At 39.9% G+C, this 23,225-nt stretch overlaps 1 protein-coding gene across 2 annotated transcripts in view; it reads right to left on the bottom strand.

Annotated features, from left to right (window-relative positions):
* The window catches only part of TMEM131L (transmembrane 131 like), a 135,681-nt gene that overhangs the window by 14,786 nt on the left and 97,670 nt on the right, over positions 1-23,225 (bottom strand). For both annotated transcript variants that reach the window (XM_087816514.1, XM_087816515.1), the window contains exons 17-26: positions 22,417-22,558; positions 20,783-20,892; positions 19,725-19,797; positions 16,918-17,045; positions 14,991-15,133; positions 13,051-13,237; positions 12,659-12,844; positions 11,940-12,089; positions 10,992-11,608; positions 4,835-4,983 (exon numbers count right to left, since the gene is read on the bottom strand). In XM_087816514.1, coding sequence (XP_087672640.1) covers positions 4,835-4,983; positions 10,992-11,608; positions 11,940-12,089; positions 12,659-12,844; positions 13,051-13,237; positions 14,991-15,133; positions 16,918-17,045; positions 19,725-19,797; positions 20,783-20,892; positions 22,417-22,558 — 1,885 coding nt within the window. The remainder of the gene's footprint in view (positions 1-4,834; positions 4,984-10,991; positions 11,609-11,939; positions 12,090-12,658; positions 12,845-13,050; positions 13,238-14,990; positions 15,134-16,917; positions 17,046-19,724; positions 19,798-20,782; positions 20,893-22,416; positions 22,559-23,225) is intronic.

The raw sequence follows: 23,225 nt of genomic DNA, 5'->3' as shown, positions 1-23,225 counted from the left end.
TGAAAGTCCAACGAACGGGCTTTTTTCTGGCTGTGTGTGTGAGAGAGAGAGAGAGAAGGAGAGGAGAGAAAGAGGGAGAGAGAGGGGAGAGAGAGGGAGAGAGAGAGGAGAGAGAGAGAGAACACAGGTCTACAACGGAAGCAGCAAATGGAACATTGTGTGGAAAGCAAATCAGAGAATCAGCCTTGTCAAGAAACGAGAGGAAGAATAAAGGGACAGCCTGGCTCTTCGCTTCCCGGTGGAGAGGGTGTCACATACAGGGAGGCAGGGCTAACCAGGAAACTGAGTCCACGTAGTGTTGCAGTTAAGCTCACAGTCCCTGAGGCCAAACGGCCCGGTTTGAATGTCGCCGGTGCTTTCCGGCTGCGTGAGCTCGGGTAGGCGACTTAGCTGCTCTCTGCCTCGGTTTCCTGAGTCTTCCTCAAGAGACTGTGGTGAGGATTAAACTAGCTGACACGCAGTAGGGGGTTTATATCAGACTGAGCTGTGATCGCCATCACTACTGAATTACTTGGTCTAGCTAAGTTCTCTGGTCTCCCCGATAGAAGGAACAATGTGGCTGACTGCTGGGCAGGGAAATAAAAGCAAAGGAAGAAACCAGAGATATCGCAGACTGGCTGCTGAAAAGTATTCTTAAAGTCACTGCATGTAAAGAAAAGCAAATAAAAATAAGAGCGAAAGGACAAGCCAAGAAAAAATGGAATACACTTTTTGACAAAGAATTAATAGCTTTACATATGTTCTTACAGAAAATAAGAAAAAATACTAACATTCAATAGAACAGTGGGCAAGAAACATGAAATGCAAATTCACAAAAGAAACATAAAAGGCCAAAAAAAAAATGAAGTGTTCATCCAAAATATTTAACAATAAACTACGTTTTGAGGAAAGGCAAATTTAGACCAGTTTGTATCTCATCTTTCCATTCTGGTTTTAGAAACTTCAGCTGCGTTCACACTGGGCGTTTCTGCCTGCAAACTCTAGGGCAGGGCGGGGGCAGGGCACTGCTGACAGCGTCTGACTCTGAGAGTGAACATGAAACGCGGTTAGGCGCTTACTTCTTAGTTTATAAAAAATATGCATATTAAAAAAAAAATTTCACTGCTAGGATTTTGGATGGATGATTTTTTACTTGTGTTTTCAGAATTTTACAAAAAATGAAATGAAGGAAAATGCTCCCTTTTCCCTAGTAAAAGATGCACATTCAAACAAAACAAACGCCCAGCTGGTGGAGCATCACCCCAGGCACCAGGTCTATTCCCGCGCAGGGCACGGGCCCGGGGTGCGGTTTCTCATCAATGCATCTCTCTCCCTCTTCCTTTCTCTCTTTGAAATCAATAAAAAAAATATATTAAAAAAAACCCACAATATTCACCTATCACATTGACCAAAATTTCGCAAAAAAAGCAGTGCTGCTGAGAACAGAGCGAAACCAGCCTCTCGTGTATCGTGCATGGGACAGTAAATCGTTACCAGCTTCCAGGAGAACAACCCGGCTGAGCACGTGAGGAGACTTAATCAGTGGATATTCTTTTGTTCTATTTCTAGAAAGGAGGTATCGGGTATACAGGCAAGATTTAGGAACAAAATAGTTCATCATAGTGTTATTTGTGAAAATAAAAAGTTGTAAACAACTTGAATGTCCAACTGCAGGGAACGGTTTAGCTTATGGCATAATTAAATGATGGAATGTTATGTAGCCCCTGAAAACAAAGCTCTCCGTTCATTTCTAATATGAGAATATTTAGAATGACAACATTATAACAAAGCTACATAAACACAATAATGATCCTAGGTTTTTAAAAATTTGAGAAGAAAAGCAGAATACAGAAAAATGTGAAAGCGGTTCATTTTGGCTAGATCTTTTCCTCCCTTCTTTATGCTTCTATAATAATCATGAGTTCCTTTATTAAGGGGAAAAACATTTGCTTAAAAGAAAATAAACAACCAAGGCTAGGGTCAAAGTTTAGTTTGTGGCTCTCAACCCTGGGCTTCAACCTTCTTTGCCAATAAATCTAGAGGAATGTTCCTATGTGCTATAGAGATTTTATTTCTAAGCTGCAAAATTAGGCCCTGAGAATGTTCTAGAAAAACAAACATTAAACAATACACTTGGGAATGTGTTTATTGAGAATGATTTTCTCCAAACCAACAGTGAAATGGAAAGTACACTCATGCATGGGGTTGTAAAGAAGAGTTCTACAAAACTGGGAGTGAGTCACAGAGCCAGCAAAGAAATGACAGGCGACAGACAGTCCCCCACACTGCACCAGAAAATCCACAGCCTTGAACCACAAAGCACAGCCTGAGTCCCCCACATCCTTGGACTCACTGCATCCTGACTGTTGAGCTGGCTGCCACCGCTTGGTGCAGATGTCTGTCCTACACCAGGGTTCATGGACTAGAAAAGGAAGGAGGAATACAGACAGTGACCGGGACCCAGTGAAGAAATGTCTGGGCTCCAGAGAGAGAGACAGAAAACAAAAACCAAAGAACTGGGATAAATTAAGAAAAATGCCATAACCAGGGGCACAAGTGTAGAGAGCTAGCCTGGCCCAGGAGCTGAGAGCTGAGTCTGAGATAGGGAAATGGTGCCCACACAGGTGGCAGATGGGTGCCAGCAACAGCACCACATGGCACTGTTCCTCTGGGCCGCCACCTCCTTGTGGCCCTCAGACTGAGGGAACCTGGAATGACCAGATTTACAAACCTTGGAGTTGTTGCAAATGGCTGTGTAAGAAAAGGTGGCCCCTCTCCTATATGCAATCAGGTGTGAAGAAGTCCTGTTGGTTTTTCTTCGAGTCTCTTACCCACTCTTCCTATCCCTTACCCCTGCCTCTGTCCTAACACAGGTTACATCACACCTCCTAGCAGAGTAACAGCATCTATTTGATGAAAATGAAAGTGATACAAAAATTCATGTTTGTTATAAAGTTTAAGCAAAAATAGGGGAATATAAAGAAGGAAAAAAGAAATCATTCCAAATCCCACCCTTCAGAAATAACCAGGGTCTCCCACTGATTATTTGACAAACCTATTTTTTACTCTCTACAAATCTATGCACATGTAAGGATGGTGGGGCAGATGATGGGAATCATAACACTAGAACCAGGCATTATTTTTAGATAAAAATTTAAGGCTCAATTTTATTTGAATTTTACATAAGAAAGTGAAGTAGAACCAAAGGAACTGCCAACTCTGAAATAATTGTTTTTCCTCCACGTGATATATTAATTTCTTAAGGATCTCTCTAAGGTTAAGAAAGTTTGTGAAAGATAGTTTTCACCCTTTTAAACTACACATTTCAGTTTTACACAGTTTTGACTCTCTATGAAAAAAGATAAAATTAAAACTTATTTTCACCTACCTTCCTATCCCCCCTCCCATTTTTGCAGATATTACTATTTTTGCTTGTTAACATTTTAATATTTGCAATCTGTTCTACAAGTATAATTGCCCACTGTTTAGTCTTAGTTCTGAATATAAAATGGGTAGAAACCTCAACAATAGACTTTCAATACGGCTTCCTCAACCCTGGGTCTTTATTTCTTTCTTCTATCTTGGTTGGCTAAATTTCATTAACTTCATTTTTCAACAAAGGCTCGTGAATTCACTTGTGTTGAAGGATGTATGCCTGTTGCCCTTGTACTTGAGTGTCAGCTTGGTTGGACATAATATTCTTGCTCACGTTTCATTCTCTCAATGATTTTGCTCCACTCTTTTCTGGCATTAGATGTTTCTAGGAAGTCTGGGGCTAGACTAACTTTGTTTCTCGATTTTCCTGCCTTCGTCTGCACAATTCTTTAAGCTCTAAGTTCAACAATTTAACCAGGATGTACCTAAGTCCATTACTACATATCAGTTTTTCCTGGAGTGCAGAGTGTGCCCTTTCGATTTATAAATCTAGTTCTTCCCTCGTATCAGAAAATCTCAAATACCTTTCTGACCCATTTGTTGGGCCATTTACTTAGACAATTACTATTCTTTTTTTTCTTTTTTAAATCCTCACCCAAGGATATTTTTTCCATTGATTTAGAGAGAGGGGGAGGGAGGAAAGGAAGGGGAGGAAGAAAGAGAGAGAAACATCGATTTAACAGAGACACATCGACCGGTTGTCTTCCATAGGTGCCAACATGGGGTGGGGATCAGACCTGCAACCCAGTTACCTGCCCTTGACCAGGAATTGAACCTGGGATCCCTCGGTGCTCAGGCTGACACCCTACCACTGAGACCCACAAGCCGGGGCAACAATTACTATTCTTATATTGGACTGTTTTTGTCTTTCTTTGTCACCATATCTATCATCATCTTTCCTGTAAATATTTCAATCTCTTAATTTTTTTTTTCTTCACATTCACTCTGATTATCTCAGTTCCTTTCCTTCTGGTCAATAATTTAATTTTCAGTCACTGCATATATAATGTCTTCATTTATTTACTTAGCTGTATAATACCTTTTAATCTCATCCTTACACTTCTAACTCAGTAAGATTATTCCCTAAAAAAGAATGTTGGGTAATAGTTGGAGAGAAGGGATTTGGGGTCTGGTTCTACTCTGTTGGTTCACCCATTTGCTTAAGAACAACTTCTCTTGAGAGTAAGAGCTACCTGATGTCTCTAAAAGTGATTTTAGTACCTCCTGTATAATTAGACGATAAATAAAAATTTTCTGAACACATCCAACTCACCAATTATCAGTGTGGATCCAAATGCACGATAACTCTCTTCTTTCAAAAGTATGAAGTACCCATGTAGTTATTACCCAGATACCTGCACTCTAAGCCCCCAGCATGGGTATTGTTCTTTCTCACAGAAAAGAAAAAAGGAGTACAGACCTCAACAGGAGGTATGTCCTGTTTCTCAGAACATACGTCTTCTTTAGATGCTTTGTGAATCTTCTTTTCTGGAGAGGACTTTGTGTCAACCTTTTTCAAAGTTTCACAACTGTCTACTTCATTCTTGACAGGCACTTGCTGGTTACTCCCTTGAATAAATAAAAATGATTCAATTTCTAGCTAATTATTTCCATCTATATTCCCCATAGTTAAGTCTCTTTCCTACACCAAATAATCTCATTTGATGACATCTAGACTTAAGGACTGGTTTTGGCATCCACAAGGCTCTAGAAATTTATTTTGTTTACAGGTGAAAATGCCTTATATTAAGAGTCCTAGAAACAGTCTTTAACAGAGGCCAAGGGGGAAAAGGGAGGGGCACCCCATTATTCACAGTGGCAATGTTCATAAAAGCCAAAAGGTACAAACAACCCAAATATCAAGGGACAGATAGTCGGATAAATAAAATGTAGTAACATACAATGGAACACCATTCAGCCTTAAAAAGAAATGAGTCCTTACACAACAACGTGAATATACTTAACGCTACTGAACTATATACTCAAAAATAGTTAAGGTGGAAAAAAAGGAATGAAATTCTGACACATGCCACAACATGGATGAACTGTGAAGACATTACACTAAGTGAGATAAGCCAGACACAAAAAGACAAATACTGTATGATTCTACTTGTTTGTGGAACCTAGAATCACCAAATTTATGGAGATGAAAAGTAGAATGCTCGCTACCAGGGGCTTGAGGAGGGAGTATGGGTAATTATTGCTTCATGGGTGCAGAGTTTCTGTTTGGGATGATGAAGCAGCTCTGGAAACTGCTGCTGCTCATGGTTGTATGACAAGATGAATGTTCCTAATGCCACTGAGCTTTATAATTTAAAATGGTAAGTTCTGTGTTATATATATTTTACTACAATTTTTTAAAAAGTTGGGGGAGGGAGGGAGAGGGGTAAAGACTTGAGTTCTGCTCATGAGTCAGCCACTATTTAGTTTTATGATCAAGTCAGTCTCTTAAACTGCCTGAGCTTGTTTCCTTATTTATAAAATGAAAACACAACCTTATCAGCCTACCCTAACTGACTGTTAGAAAGAAAAAACAACAGATATAGATGGGCTACTATCAAAAGACACATGAACTGTTCCAGGGCAGGTCCTTCTATAGTGAATGCCCACCTGCCCAGCGAGCAGCGCCCGGATGCTGAGAAATGAGCTGAGAAATGAATCACATGGCCAAGGTTGGTGTTGGTAGAAACCACATCTGAAAACATGATTTTTCCATTTTGCTTTCAAGTGATTTCCTTAAGTGTATTTCTTTTTCTATAGCTTACTTCCAAAAAAAAGTCAAATCAACTTTAACCCCACACTAACTGGCCTCAGTGTTCTAACATGAAACAAAGTACTTCAATACCTTCTTTATCTTTGATTCTTCGATACCTTTGCAATCTGAGAAAGATTTAGATGGCCACAGTGCCAATATTTCACAGCAAAGCTGCTGCAGGCTCTGGGGAGATGAATGCCTGACTAGACACCAGCAGAGCTCCAGTCTGGCCCGGCTGTGGGACCTGGGGCAGGGCATCTTTCTCACCCATATAATGAAAGAAGTAGTCAATCCCCTCAGATTCTGAAATTCTGAAGCTACAAGTTAAGCTCACTCAAAGCAAGATACATACATTTTTAAAATAACAAGTATAAGGTACGCATACTTTTATTTTGTTAACAAAAACTGTATAAATATTACATAGCTATGAAAATGCTGGGGAAACATTAATTCCTCTACAACACAGACTGGGTGTCATACATCCTGAGGAAAATAGTGTATCCAGCCCCATGAAGGAGTGAAGGAAACAGCCAAGAGCAAGGGAGATAGGGTTCAAAAGAAAAGGAAATCATAAAGACGTCACTTTGGATTCTGGAAGCCATAAGCATGAAACAGAATACAGATATTCTCTTAAAAAACTGTACCATTACCTTCCTCGAGTCTTAATTCATGAGAAAATGGATTTCCTTGAGCTTTTTCAGGCCAAGAACAGTACTAAAACTATTAGTCATCAAAGATTCTCAGGAAAGAGCCAAATGTAATATTCAACACTAACCTACCCCCCAAAAGTGGTAAAGCAAAGACTCTTAGGAAATTAATAGCCTTCTCTGGGGCTAAGAATCAGGATAATCAGATGAATTCTAAAAGCACATTCTTCATTAATTCTTTGAGACATTCTAACATGACAATATGCAAGAATTTAGAAATACCATGAGTATACATTTCATTTAAAAAATGGAGCCAATCCATGTCATCCTACGCAACATGCTTACTTAAAGTATTATATAACTTTCTTACATTTATCTCACGGAGTAAGAGTGTTTGAGCCACAAAGGTAAATAACCTAATAGAGCCCTGGCCAGTGTGGCTAAGTTGGTTGGAGCGTCGTCCCACACACTGAAAGGTGGCAGGTTCCATTCCCAGTCGGGGCACATACCCAGGTTGTGGGTTCGATACCCAGCTGGGGTGCATACAGAAGGCAACCAATCAATGTTTCTCTTATACGGTGATGTTTCTCTCTCATTCTCTCTCTCTCTCTCCCTTCCTCTCTCTAAAATCAATAAACAAACAAAAAACACAAAAACCGCTGTTATTTTCTGGAGCATCTGAAATCTTGCTACCTGACATAGGTTGTTTGGCTCAAATAAACTCTTAAAAAAATTAAAAACCAGATAGAACAAGAAACAAGTAAACTCAACAAAATAACTGCTTAAAGCTTTACTATATCAAATCTAACCATATAGTATATTTGCAGTAAACTGCTAGACATTCATTTCAAGCTACCAGTATTTGCAAGTAAATGAGACTATTTTTCCAATTTCTGCAAATATTGGTATTTCAGAAATTTTGAAGGCATGTATCTAATTCAGTGAAAACATACATGTTAATTTCAAGGCTTAGGGTATTATTAAATTTAAAAGTTCATTACCGTTTACATTTTATAAGCAGAAAGCAATAAAATAATTTGCTAACTATCCCTCTTTCATAGTGCTGAGGCCAGCAGCAGCTTGTCTTCAGCCTTAATTCTAAATCTGTGCTACTGTGATCACACGATTAAAAAATAATAGTTATAAGCACCTGAAAAGAGACACATTTCAAAGATCATTTACATTACACAGAAAGCCTTGCTCTTGTGAGATGGTCAAAAGACACTGGAACGTGGAACAAATGTTTGAAAAATGTGGCTGTTTCCCAGCTGTTTGACAGGTTGATGCCAAAAAAGCAAGTGCGTGAAAACAGAGCCCTGAAGAATCTGTCAGCAGACTTCATTTCCATCGGGAATCTTAATTTATGACTTACCACAGGCCTCTCAGAAGGAGGCCAGAGAAAAAGAGCAGGAAAGGGATGGCATACATTTTCTGTTATTCAGAAAATATTATTTCTCGGTAACAACAATGAGCATGTAGCCGGAGCCATTAATATACACTTTCTCCCCACATACTAAGTTACACTCAGGGGGGGGAAAAAGCTCCAATAAAAGAAGTCACAATTCTTCAGGTGCCTCCAGAAGCTCTGATAGGTTAAGAAAAGTGCTTCAGGCCCCCTTAGGAGGCAGACCGCCTCCCCCGTTCCCATTCCCAAAGGAAATCTTATCACTAGACATGTTTCTAAGAACATCTGTGCATTTGGGGGAAAATGGCTAAAATGTGGCAAACACACTAACTAGTTTCAAGTGAGTGAATGGAAGTTCCCAACAGGATCCCTGGCTATCAAGTGGGTTAAGCTCAGTGGGCAAGACTGAAGCTGTTTCCTCCAGATTCTAGAAAGGATCTTAATACAGAAACAGCAGCATGCTTTTCACAAAGAAAAATACTTTTTAAAAAAAGAACTAATGCTTAACGTTGGAAGTGAAAACTCAGAAGGTTCTTAAATACACGGTTTTCCCATTTTCAAGCATTCTTTACACATCCTAGATGGATGCCCTGCTGATTATATGCCTGTTCACCATCTGCCAGTTTATTACAATGTTTTCCTTTAAAAGTTGATAAAGGAACCCAAAAGCTTTATTACTAAAAACCTCCAAATCCTACCGTCAAACTACAAGTTTATTCCCCTAGATTCCTCGGTCCTTTCTTATTTTTAAAGCTTTCAATTCTTTAATATGTTCAAATTGTAAATTGATGGCAGGCAATTTGTTTACTTTTAACTGGTTTGCTATTTTCCTAGAATAGTGATGTGAACAGAAAACAGAACAAAGTCAGTGAAGGGCTTTCCCTGTGGGGAATCTCCTGCTCAATATTAACGCTGGAGAGGGTACAGCACCTGGGACCTGCAGGGATGAACGTGGTGGGAAGCCAAAGCTCCTTCATCCACTCTTATTTGATCTGACCAACAATAACCCTAATACCACTTAACATGCTGCTGATCCAGCACAAAAAAAGTTTAAAAAAAACCCCAAAAACCTCTAGTAAGCAATATGTTTCCAATGGAAACATTATAAACATACAGTTCTCTGCCCAGGTAGGAAAGATCCTGGGCAGGTTTGCCATCCGGAATGACGTGAGCAAACCCTACGTGTATGGACGCCCATATTAAATTTACTCCCACCTGCTGAAGTGTTATTATACTGTGTGGTCATTTAGGCTCAACTCTGGGCATTAGCCATCAAGTTTTGGACAGGAGGATCTAGGAGCACGAATTCAAATCCTCTGACCCGCTCTGGCACTACACTGGTCCACGCCTGCACATTCAACCACTTGGAAGAACTGTGAAGCAGCAGAAGGTCCCTCCTGTCTGTCTATCCAGAGCACCACAGCCGCTGCATTTCCCAGTTACACTTATCCGCACATCTGATGGACACGACAGACCACAGAAGAAACACAATCCCTTCAAACTCGGATTTTAGGTTTGTGCGAAGTCAACCCGTGTCAGATATGCACAGGCCTAAATGACACACAAAACAAGAGAAAAGTTCATCTGGACTCATCCCACAATTTCACCTTTCACAAGAGTTTTGTAGTCTGGGCCCTTGAGAGTGTCTGCGGCAGAAATGGAATACTAGGCATCCCACTGGCCCCACCATCAAGCACTCTCTGACAAGCCACGCTATGGCTTTATTGAAAGATCTGGTTGAGTACACTGCCCAGAGGGTGTGCTCACAGGCCAGGTAGAGTGGACACCAGGGACAATGCTGACCCTGCAACCAGGAGTCCACTTCAAGCATGAGCACTGTCGCCAGGGAAATGGTACAAACAGGTCGGAACAAGGTGTACCTGGAACCCAGGTACCCAAACCATGTTTCACTCAGAGGGCTCCAGTTTTCTTTTAAACTAGAGGTGAAACATTTAAAATTCAGTTGGGGTTTTTTTACTAATGCCTTTATGCTCATTAGAATTAGCCAACCCATAATATTTCTGTACTTTCTCCACAGTATCAAGGAGTGAAAAATAGTTATTTATATGTAGATATTTCAAATAAGATCAAATGTAACTGATAATTCCAGATTAAAAAGAGTCAAAATTCTGATTTTTAACAGGTACAGAAATGTGCATATTAGCATGGTCAGAATAGACAAGAAAAATAAGCTCAGGCTTTTATGCCAGAGGCCAAACGGATCAAATTAAAGCTCAGTGACAATTTTATATGTAGCTAGTTTTCCTAGTCTAGTTCTGCTTACATTTTCATGGACTGTATTTGCTATAAGAAGACATCTGTCTTCTTTTAACAAAGGGACACAATTAGAAAAGAACCAGGGCCAAGTAACATGAGATGGTAGCAGCTGTTAAATTCAGAAAGTTGATAAGTTTTGTTCGCCGAGAAACATTTTATGGGCTGATCAACTTTTGCAAGTAAAGAAGGCAAGATACAATTAATTAGGAAAAGGTGTTCCTACAATAAAATATGATATTCCCATCCCTCTAAACACATGTACTAAAAAAAGTAAACTTCTTAGCCATGACATTCTAAAAACGTGGTGCCTTGTCCTAAACTTTTCATCTAAGAAACCCTATTTTAACATTTATACCTTTGCTAAAACTTTGAGCATGAACTAAAAATTCAGCATCCACAATTAAAACTCACGTCACAGGTAAGAACAAATTCCATTTAAAGCAGGCCAGAGACACACAGGGGAGAAAATCATAGAGGGGGATGTAAAGATTACCATGATTTTTCCTGGAAATTTCTGGCAATTCTGACTGGTACTGAGGTGAGTTTCTCGGCGAATGATTTTCAGGTAGTTTCTTAGAAGTCTTCAGAGGACCAAGCTCTCGCTCCTTGAGCTCAGCTATGTTTTCTGAAAGTTTAATGTCCGTTTCCTTAGGAAACATACATGTCTGTATTCCCTCCTTCGTGTGACATTCCGAAGAAGTGTTACTGACAACAGTTGTGTTTTTCAGTGTGTTCTCCTCCTTGTTCAGGAAGGTTTTGGGAAAGGTTAAATTCTTTTGCAGGTTCACACTGATGCCCGCTGCGTACTTGAGGTCTGGCCAGTTCTCGCCCGCCAGCTCCGCGCACACGTCCGCTTTCAGCGCGGCCAGCGGGCCGCCCGGCGGCGGAGCCTGCTTGTCCTCGGCCGGGCCGCCGGCCAGCGCCGCGCCGGGCTTGTGTTTGCTGTAATACACCGAGCACTTGTGCTTCTTCTGAGAGTGGCCGTAGCTGGCGGGGCTCCTCTTCGCAGCGTTCTGGATCCTGCTTTGCGGGGTGTTCACCGGGAGGCAGCTTTTCCCTCTGCCTTTGTCAGAGGGGCCATAAGTATCAAGAAAGTTCTTGCAATTGTTTCTGAATCAAAGAGAAAAAAACATTTCACATAAAGCCACACCGAATGAAACTCTACCTCTCTGTTTTTAAATCCACGAGGAAGAGGCAGCCGTCGGTACTGTGGGGACTGAGTTCTACCTGGCTTCTTCTACAGCTCCGTGAGTTCAATAGACTAAATCCTCACATGAAGTCTATCTTACGATAAAAGAAATGTTACAGCAGTCACACAATGACAGAGAAAATTTTATGAAACAAAGCTGGAACCAAATTTATATTATGTTAAAATAAAATCAGAAATGTGTAACATCAAAAGTGAGAAACACCCCGCCACACACCCCACGGGAATTCTTACTTGTGCGAATGGGAGCCGGCAACATCCATCGGACCGTTGCTCTGTGGTGAGGAGGAGCTAGCACTGTGCTTCTGCCTGGTCTTCATGAACTCCATAAGAATGTACTGTGCTTGCTGGAAGGCTATTAAAATCACACCCAACAGGGACAAACTGAGAAAGAAGCAACAAGGTTCATCACTGCATGGTTCTAACAGGCATTAAAACCACCAGACTTATTAGAGAAGAACAGTGAATGGCTGATGGGTAATGTCTAAAGATAAGGCATGAAAATTCCACAAGATGTATGACATCATAATTTCTGGCATGTCTTAAAGATTAAAAAACCCAAGTTTTAAAAAATGTCATATTTATAAGTCTGACCCTTCAATTTATTCCAGGATAAAATCACTCTAAAAGGGTCATTCTGGTCTTCTAATCTCAAATTATCATTGCCACTGAGTAACATTCATGTCTTCCACCACATCTGCCTATGAACATATGATGGTGCATAATTTACTACTAGACTTCTAGGTCCTATGAAGCTCTTACAGTTCCTTTACTATTATCTTAAAGCTTTCCAGTTACTACTTTCTCTACTTCACGTGTGTCAGAGTTCTCAGAGTAATGTAAATTCCACTCAGTCCACATGCTTTGATTGCATGTAGACAATATATAGGTTCAAGCAACTCGCCTGGATGGCTTCTCCACTCAGTGAGAGAACAGTGGAGGTGGCAGCTCACCTGACAAAGAAGACTGTAAGCCTCCAAAACGACTCCTCCCAGCTGGGTCCTGGAACCACGTCCGCACACAAAGGCAACAGGTGATGAGGGAGGGTCACATTGAGAGTAAAGCGAAACTCCAGGTCAGCTGCAGTGACGAGAGTCAGCTCGCGAATGACCCAGGAAGAGGTAAAATCTGGAGTAAACCTGGTGACAAAAGAACCATCTTCATGAACTTTAACTTTAGGCTTTACAAAACATAATAATCATCATAGCAAAACTTACTTATACAAGATCAATATTTATATAAAAACAATTTAAGATGTTTTACCAATGAAAAAAGCCGTCCCACCCACCCCCACTCGACATTAAAGCACCACAAAACTTAAATGAGGTTAAAGCTCTCTGCTTACACAATGCTGATGTCTCGAGATGTGTTCGGGTGCAAGGAAAACGGATGACACTCTAGCACTTCGAATCCATAACCTTGGCAATTATACCCATTAATTTTCAGAGACGTTACGGTTACAGGAAGTGGTCCGATATTCTCAACTTTAAAGGTCTTTGTAATAGATAAAATTTGCTTGCTGTCTTTCAGTTCTAGTGAGGATGAAAAGTGACATTTAGTTTATATGAACCACAACACTGATTTCATAAAACTTATTCAAACAACAAACCATGTGCACATTATTAAAATGTAAGAAAAAATTCAGTGTAAGCACAAAGCATGATACCTTTCTAATTTCTGGAATAGTTATAGATTTTTTTTATACTACCAGAATACAATAAAAATACTTAGTTAATATTTTTCTAAAGTTAAACAATCTGCCTTGGTAATGAAAACCTCTTCTTTGTTCTTTTACTTATTAAAGGTTAAGATTAAAAATTTATTCTTCTCAGAAGCCAAATCACTTGGATTTACCACTGGCCCCGTACATGCTTTGCCCCGAGACCCTCACTCGCACTGAACAGGTCCCAGTCAAGAGGGGGGGGGGGTGTGTGTGCTAGGTAAAGCCACCACAGCTACTGGAAACATAGTTCGAAGACTCACTACATTAAAAGGAGGTAATTAAATCCTTGCAAATCAATGACAGCACATTTTATTTTTAAAAAAGGAAGAGTCCTCTAAATTTAAAAATACTCCTATAAATTTATAACTCACAATCTAATATTTGCTTTGTCATATAAGGACTAATATTATCTGTTTCTATAGTTTTCATATTACTCTTTAATTCTATCTCTCAAAGTCAACTCTGAATGAATGAATGAATGAATGAATGAATGGAAAAATGATGAAGAATTTTGACTGCAAAATGGCTAATAGATCTTTTCAAAGTCAGTATTCATTCAGCATAATTTTCTAAATTAAAAAAAATTTCAATCAGGCATTATGTCAGTGCTACAAATTATCCAAGTTTCACAAACCAGCTTTCTCCATATTGCTACACTAAAATGCTTTCAGTGTGTTCCTAATATTAAAAATGATAACAGGAAAACAAGAATTTACCAGAAACACTTTACACCTCGTCTGATTTTTGTTTTAGTTCCTGAGAAAGTTCTTGAAACGAATATAAGCAGTTTAAAAGCATTTAACTTAGCCCAGCCAGGGGTGGCTCAGTGGCTGATCATCAACCTAGGATCCAGGAGAACCCGGTTTGATTCCTGGTCAGGGCATATGCCTGGGTTTCGGGCTCGATCCCCAGGAGGGGGCGTGCAGGAGCAGCCCATCAATAACTCTCTCATCACTGATGTTTCTCTCTCTCTCCCTCTCCTTTCCTCTCTCTGAAATCAATAAAAATATATTTTTAAAAAATAAAAGTAATTTAAATACATGCATAATTTAGAAATTTCTAATGGAACATTTAAGTAAATTTGTAAACCTCACTGTCTGGTACAGTAGCCAACAGACACAAATAGCTACTTAAATATAAAGTAAATTTTTAAAAATTTAAAACTTGAGTTTCTTAGTTACACTAGATATATTTTAAGTACTCATCAGTCACTTGTAGCGAGCGGCTACTATACCAGATGACATCAATATAGAACATTTCCGTTACTGCAAAAAGTTCCACTAGGTAGCATACTGTTAGTCTTCTCTCCATCATTTGTGATTTTCTAGATAAGCTGGTAATTTAGCAATTATACTTTTCCCCTCTATATCTATTACATTTAAGTTGGCTATTGTTCTGAGTGACACCAGCCCATTTAGGCTCAGATGTTTGACTGATTTAATTATTTGCATCAATACAATGAATTTACTGTAAACATTTTTAAAGAAGCTTCTTAGAGAATCCTTTCGCTCCTGGCTGTAGCACCGAGCCCGCCCGTCAGAGCGCCACACGTGGGAACTCACGTCGCCGGCAGTCCATCAGCGTGGACTCGGGCACCTTAAATCGGAGAGAGCCTCCCGCCCCAGGCAGTCTTCCTCCCACTTTCAGCAGCTCTCGAGCTCCAAATCCTTCCATGGCAATCATGTCGATAACAGTCAAGTTATTCCTTTGGTGAAAGGAGATACAAATTAAAAAGCATGACAATCGAGTCACAAGATACCATGCACTTGCGCTTAAATATTCCTAGTTAGCAAAAACATTTTTAATGTTTTGAAAAAGAAAATCAATTTGAATAGTGTGGCATCTCCTTGCAAAGCACAGAAGAGTCTGAGCAAGCTGAATAGACAAGGAGTGAATGATCATGGCCTAGGAACGTAAACCCAAGTATTTCCATAACCAGCCACCACACCAGCGTAGTGATCTGACCTCCAAGAGGGAAAAAACTGAAGAAATAAATTGGGGGGGCCACAGAGAAACACTAACAAGTACAGACAAATTTATAAAAATTGTTTATACAGTGAATTAAGAACTTTTCACAGTAATTGTGACTATGAGAAATTCTGCTTTAGGAATAATTCTAGGAGTAAAATCCTACTGTTTATTCTGAACCAAAGATTTAAAATATCATCCCACAAATAACAGATATCTACTCAAGTTCTTATTAGTCAAACAATAATTCAGACTAGCTTTTGCTTTTTCATTAACTGAAATCATGATTCCTAGGATGAAAAAGTGAAGTGGAAATGATGTTTATATGATGCAGACTGGACTGAAAGCCAGTCCTTATTAATGTAAACACTATAGAAGCAGAGAAAGAATTCATTTCTAATTATGCAAAATACACAGGTATCTTCACATCTTTAGTAAATGACTAAAAACCTTTATTTGATGTTAAGTGATTGGTATTGTTTACAGAAAAATATTGTGTATCAAAACAGAAACCGCCAAAAATAAATTAACTACTATAATAAAAACTTAGGCTTTCTTTTTGAGGCTGGGATAGTTTAACCTGGGATGAGGTAAAGTTTATATCTGCATTTCCTACAACCTTAGTTCTTCAGCAGAGAATGGGTTTAAAATGAAACAATCATCATCAGAACATTAAAAGTCTTAGTTAAATGCTTAAAAGGACTTTTAATCCACTTTCTTTCTAGTAGCATTCACTTGAAGAAGAACAAACTCATACAATACACTAAAGGAATTCCAGAATAAGAAAGTTGTTGCCAGCTGATCTGATACTAGAAAACCTTTAAAAATACTAAAATGTCACTTATTAAAAATTTGAGTTATAGGCTTCTTGCCAATGCAGAGAGCTTCAACATAGATCTGTAAACTTTTGAAAGAAGACTCTCAATAAAGGCTACCTAAAGATGAAAAAAATTTAAGAATGAAAAACATTTAGCTGCTTAAATCAGTTACCTATAATGCTTGTTTATAGGGAAGGATACAAAGTAAAGAGAGCCAATGGGCTCCATTATACTTTGGGGCTACAGAGAATTCCAGAAGCAAGAGAGACAGATATGAGAGTGGTGTACATCCAAACATTGTGGAATGAAAACGTATACAACAGTGTTTTAAATATTTTTGAGCTAAGACAGGGAAGTGCATGCATGAGTGCTGTGTGTGCCTTTGTGTGTATTCGTGTGTGTGTTCTGCCCTCTGTGACAGAGGCAGATGAGATGCTGAGTGAAATGTACTACACCTCTTGGACAGATGGGCACATATTCCCTATTGTACAAGGGAGGAAACTGAGGCAGAGATTAAGCGTGGAGCCTCAGGTCGCCTCTCTTCTGCACCGCCTCTTGCTACCGTGCAACATGACCTTGACACTGAAGGCCTAAGCCGTAAATGTCAACTCTTAACTAAAGAGATTATGCCTTCTTGAGAGAAAACATTCAGGCAGACGAGTCAGTGAGGAAAGAAACAGACTCCAAGACCGGCCACACCTACCGGAGTAGAATGAGTGAGGTAACTTTTCCGTAGTCAGCTGGCGTGAAAACTACACCAACCCTTTTTGTTTCCAAAGGCTGCAGATGGAAGTGGAGGCTGCCAAACCTGGATCCCTCAGAATGCACACCCTGCAAATTTAATAAGTGCGATTCAATAATTCCTGTAAAGCAAGCTTCCGTCTTCATTATGTGCACTTTAGAGCATAAACATGATTGCTTTTCTTTTAATTTCCAGATGTGACCACCCTAATCAACCTGTCAAACCTGTTTATCCTGAGAGTTCACACCAATAAACAGCTCCCAAGCCACAGCTGAGAAGTGCAGGCAGAAGCTACAGGACAACCCTTGGGGATACTAGAAAGGGGACTTGCTTCCCGGCTTGGATAGGAGTTGGGGCTAGAAGCCTTCTGTGCAAATATGCTTTGAGTGGAAAACAGCACTTAGAAAACACACCCAACAGCCTCTACTTGAACGCTCCAGGGATCTGGCCAAACCACCCATCCACTGCTGCACAGCTCCGAATTCTCTTTAATATTGAATTTAAGTTTATATAGAAACCATCTTTATTATATTTAGTCTCTCAACTCAGGAGAAAGATCTTCATTTATTTATATCCGCCTTTATTCTCTCTAAGATTTCTATCTTTCTCTGAATAAATCTTGTGGTCTAAATTTAAGATTTAATTATCATTTTCCCTCTTTCCACAGGTTATTTTAGCTCCTCACTACAAAAAAAAAAAAAAAAAGATTGATTTCTTAGAGTTATAATCACATAATTTGCACAGTAATATATTTTTTAATGTTTTTAATTTTAAAATTTGTCTTATCCTTCAATTGTTGCTACCATTTCCTATGCTATCTGAAAGAAGAAATAGTGATGGTATTTGATTCATTTCCATTATAATTACAAACTTCACGAAGGTAGAAACCCTGCTTTACATATATAACATGAATACTGAATAAAAAGCTGCTGGTTCTTAGCATTGAAACTATAGTAGCAGCCCAGTTGGTATGGCTTAGTTGGTTGTGTGTGGTCCCATATACCAACAGGTCCCCGGTTTGATTCCCGCTCAGGGCACATGTCCGGGTTTTGGGCTCAATCCTCAGTAAGGGGCATGCAGGAGGCAGCCGATCTATGTTTCTTCTCTCCCTTCCTCTCTCTCTAAAAATCAATAAAAACATATATTTTTTAAAAACTATAATAATAACAGCACCATTTATTATATGCCAGACACTGGACTGTAATAAGCTATATAAAACGCTGAGCATTCCATAAACCTTATTGACTCTTTAAACATTATTAAGAGAGAGACGAGGCTTAGGGAGGTAAAATAATTTGCCAGGGTCACAGAGCAAGAACATGGAAGAGCCTGGATTCAGAACCTTGTGAGCCCAATTCCACATGCTCTTAACCGAAGCAATTACATCTCCAAACGCAAACCACCACAATTAAAACACAGGCGGCCCCTTTCTTTACATGACAAAGTGTTCTAGTAAGAATTTTAAGTGTCTCAAAGGTATGAACATTGACACTTCTTTTTGCCAATGTAATAAATTCACAATGGCAATAATTCCCTTTATCACAAAAGGTGTATATTTTGGGGAGAAATCTTCAATGAGAGATTTAAAAAAGTTTTTCCAATGAGTTACGCCATTTGTTCAAATCTGAACAGAATATGTCTATGTAAATGGAATTGGCACTATTTTTGGAATTTTAAATTACACATGATTCAATACTAGTGGGGCAAACTATCTCTTGGTATTGGACTAATTTACCTCAAACAGCCCCAGGAGACTGCCTGGAACAGAGCAGAACAGTCACACTAACGGAAACAAGGCCATGCTGCCTCGACCACTTAGGAAGAGAAAGGGAAAGTCTGCTGTTAGCGCGTTTCCTATTGTAAACAAGTCTCTTTTAAAAATCCACTTAAAAACGCACTTAATTGGTTTCATTTTTACTTAGTTGGAGGTTACCTGTGGTCTCCTTCTTTCAGTTATTCAAGTGAATTTAGAGCTAATGGTGTATCACTGGAGAGTTAAGTGAGGAGAAAGCAGAAAATACCCAAGGCAGTTAAACGTGTGTGTATTAGAAATACAGTTGTACACCTGGGTGTGTTTGCGTGTATGCATGTATTTTTTTCAACAGGGGCTCCACTTTTTAATGGATCCACACACACGTAAGGCCTGTAAGGAAAATACTCAACTATGTATGAACAGCCACGGAACCACAGAGTGAAAGCTAAAGAGCAAGGCTGCCGAGTCCCCAGTCAAGGAACGTCCCTGCCACATAACTTTTTATTCCCACTCCGCAGTATTTACACGAGACCTCCTGCGCGCACAGGCCTGGGAATGTCAGAGCCATCCTTTCTCATAGAGGAGGTGACTATCACCGAAATTGGTTGACTTGCTAAAAATGTGAAGCCAGTTCAGTAAGAGGTCTTTTTTTCTAATGTATGTGTTTTTACCTTATCTTGCCCTAAAAAGAATTTGACGGGGCAAGGAATCTTAAGAGAATTACGAATTCCGGGATCTCAAGTTTTATGGTTTTCTACACAGGCCTGATTCAACTGTTATTTCTTCACTCACATGAATCTAAATCATCAAATTAAAATGATTTACAGGCTAACAGGAACCATGGGCTCCTGCTGAGTTTGTTAATTGGAAAAATCTGCTATATATACACTTAATGCCTGGAATATAAAAAAAAGAGAGCCACATATATTATAAAGAGACACTTGAAATATAAATCAGTGAGGCCCATGTGTCTAGTTTGTAAGCATTCTTTTTTCTGTTTAAAGACGAATCCTACCCGGTAAGGGCAAGCTTTGGTGAGCTGGAATTCACCAGTAGTGAAATTAATCATCTGCATATCGGCGCCAAACCTATAAAGAAAAAAAATGTTTAAAATAGCATTTAAGTCGCCAATAAAGAAAGACTAAAACATGTGTGTGCACTTATATATATATTTTATATTTGTGAGCACATGTATTTGCACACATAAACAACTCTGTCTCAGCCCCCTGCCCTGTAACTGGCATCTTGTAAGTGTCACTGATTTGGGCAGCACAGATGGGAATGTAAAGCAGCTATGGTGACAAAAGCTCAACATGTGAAGCCTTTTTTTTTTCTCCAAGTGGTTCAGAACTATGGAACCTCATAGGAAGTGACTCTCAACCTAGGGTAATTTCACCTCCCATTTTAATGTCCAGTGGACATTTGGCAATGTCTAGAAATATTTTGGTTGTCATAGCTGGGGGGTGCTACAGGCATCTATTGGGTAAAGTCAGAGATGCTGCTAAACAGCCTTCGAAGCACAGGACGGTCCCTCCCACCCAACATAGACTCATCTGGTCCACAATGTCAATAATGCTGAAGTTGAAAAACCCTAGGATAAGGGTAGATCCTGAGCCAAAAGGAAGAAACATTCTAAGCAAAACCGTGATTGTGTGAAAATAAGATATAACAGACATGAACTAACAGTATCCTCATCTTACCCTAAATTAAAATATATTAAAACACTAAACTCATTTCTTATGTGTGCCTAGAGGTCATGGAGAGCCAGATTCTAAATTTCAAGAGTATCTATGAAAAATTGTGATTGGCAAAGGTTCCCTGACCAAGAAAAGCATATTCTGCTGGGAACTGGACTTGACATAGTAACCCTGAAAATGCCACGTAACACACAGAACTGCTAACTGCCAAGTCATATGCGCCAAGGAGCTGGGTGCCCAAGGCCCACGGGTTAATACTGCGAGCACCCACATATAGGGTCCGGGTGAAAAAGCAGAAAAAACTTTAAATAATCCTGACTCTGAAGGGTGTTTCCCAAACCACCCATCAGAAGGTCTTCGCTGCCTGGGGCCTTACCATTTGTGGAGCAGACGCACAGCAGCTTCGGGTTTAGGATATAAGGAGAGAGGCAGCAGCTGCACGGAGACCGGCAGAGAGGAAGGGTTCTTCACCACGAAGTACTTCACCTGGACACGGGAGAGGAAAATCAACACGTCAACGCCCACGGAAGGCCACAGCATCACTCCTGCAATATTCCTGCAAAAGACTGCATGACCTGAATGCAATCACGAGGAGCCACCACACAGATCAGGCTGAGGAACATTCTAGAAAATAAATGGCCTGCATGCTTTAAAACTGTCTACACCATGAAAGACAGTGAAAGGCTGAGGAAGGTTAAAGGGGATGAGAAAGATCTGACCATGCAATGCAACATCCTGAACTGAATCCTGAACCAAGGGGGAAAAACTGCTATGAAGTATGTCAGTGGGATGACTGGAAAAATTTAAATATAGACTGCAGAGTAGATAACATTATTATGTTTAATGTTACATTTTCTAATTTTGATAAGTATACTCTGGTATATAAGATGCTCCTGTTCTTAGGAAGTCTACACTGAAGTAATCAGAGGTAAGGGGCATAAGGTCTGAACTCAAACACTCATAAAAATATGTATGTGTGTGTGTCTGTGTGTGTGTGTGGACAGAGACAGGGAATGATAAAGCGAGTGTGGTGCCCAGCCGGGTGTGGGTCAGCAGCTGAGCATCGACCTATGAACCAGGAGATCCTGGTTCGATTCCCAGTCAGGGCACATGCCTGGGTTGCGGGCTCGATCCCCAGTAGGGGGCGTGCAGGAGGCAGCCCATCAATGACTCTCTCATCACTGATGTTTCTCACTTGCTCTCTCCGCCCCCCCGTCTCCCTTTCTCTCTCTGAAATCAATAAAGATTTTTTTTTTTAAAAAAAGCAAGTGTGGCAAATGTTAAAAATTGACTGAGTCTCTCTGAAGGGCAACTGGGTGTTCTTGGTATTATTCTTGAAACTTTTCCTTGTTAAAATTATTTAAAAATTAAAAAATTTTAAGTAGTCTTACAATATCATCCCTAAGAAATCCAATGAGTGTCTGATGAAGTATAAATTATTACTCAGATCATATGTGAGAGCATCTTTGTCAATGAGAGATAAGTGGAAGTCTGCTGGTGTCACTTCTCTCCCTTTGCCCTTGTCACCTTGTCAATGAGAGACACACACACAAGGAAGGAAGTCACACGCTAAGGATGGAGAGTGAACAGGCAGAGGGAGCCTGGGTTGCTGACGGCATCACAGAGCCACTGCACCAGCTCTGGGCTTCTCTCCTGGGCGCTTCTCCTTATGAAACAAACTAACTCCTATTTGAGCCAGTATTGGTCAGAATTTTCTGTTGTTTGCAGCTGAATACTTTCTCAACTGAAAAGATTTTGAACTGGACACAAACTTCATAAAATGCATTTGTTCTACTATGCACTTTCAGTCTGCTTAGAGTTTTATCCCTTATTGTGTCCTTCTGATACCTCCCTACTAAGCACTGAATGGCATGTGTGTGTCATTTAAAATGAATTTAAGTTAATTTCGGTTCTGAAATAATATTCTCAAGGTGGGAAGACTCTGGTAACTTAAACACCCAAGAGGTGTGGTGTCACTGACAAAGAGGCTGAAAGACGCAGGCTCCTCACCACGCTGTTCCTAAGGGCAGTTGCACTGAAGTTTAACACAAGGCCTGGCTCTGTGATCAAACGAGGCAGAAAGAAAACAAAGGATTCCGACTCCTTGGATTTCTTCAAGTGGGCAAACCGAGTCATTCCTAAAACGTTCCTCCTGTGTAATTGATAAAGAAAGAAAGTATTATGAAAAACAGTTTTGACACACAAAAAAGAGGAAATCACTAAATATAGCACTCCCACTCAAAGGAACACGGGGTCTTGAAAAAAATGGCTCATTCTGGGTCTGGGGAAGAGAAAGTACAAGATGATTCTGGAACATCCTGTGTTACTAGAAAGCAAGGAAGGCACACAAAAATGATGGGGAGCCCTAGCTGATGTGGCTCAGTTGGTTGGAGCACTGTCCTCTACACCAAAAGGTTTCAGGTTTGATTCCCGGTCAGGGCACATACCTAGGTTTTGGGTTCAAGCCCCAGTTGGTGCACATACAGAAGGCAATCAATCGATCTCTCTCTCATGTCAATGTTTCTCTCTCTTTCTCCCTTTTCCCCTCTCTCTAAAATCAGTAAGCATATTCTCAGGTGAGGATTTAAAATAAATGATGGGGACATGTCAAGGGACCCACAAACTAGCCTGAAGGGGCTCCCATCAGCCAAATCTGGGACAAATCAGCATCAAAAATAATGATAAGTCATAACCAAAGAGTCCATAGTGATGCTCAAAAAGAATGTAAAAATGAAGAAAATAAAAGCATCACCATTTTGCAGCCAACAATCTAACAACTGATCAGGACATGGGTTACCAATAGATGCTAAAAGCATGGG

This window comes from Miniopterus natalensis, chromosome 4, assembly GCF_054644295.1.
Source record: "Miniopterus natalensis isolate mMinNat1 chromosome 4, mMinNat1.hap1, whole genome shotgun sequence".
Taxonomy (NCBI): Eukaryota; Metazoa; Chordata; class Mammalia; order Chiroptera; family Miniopteridae; genus Miniopterus; species Miniopterus natalensis.
The sequence above is the reverse complement of the archived record's forward strand: the minus strand, read 5'-3'. Positions and strand labels throughout refer to the sequence as shown.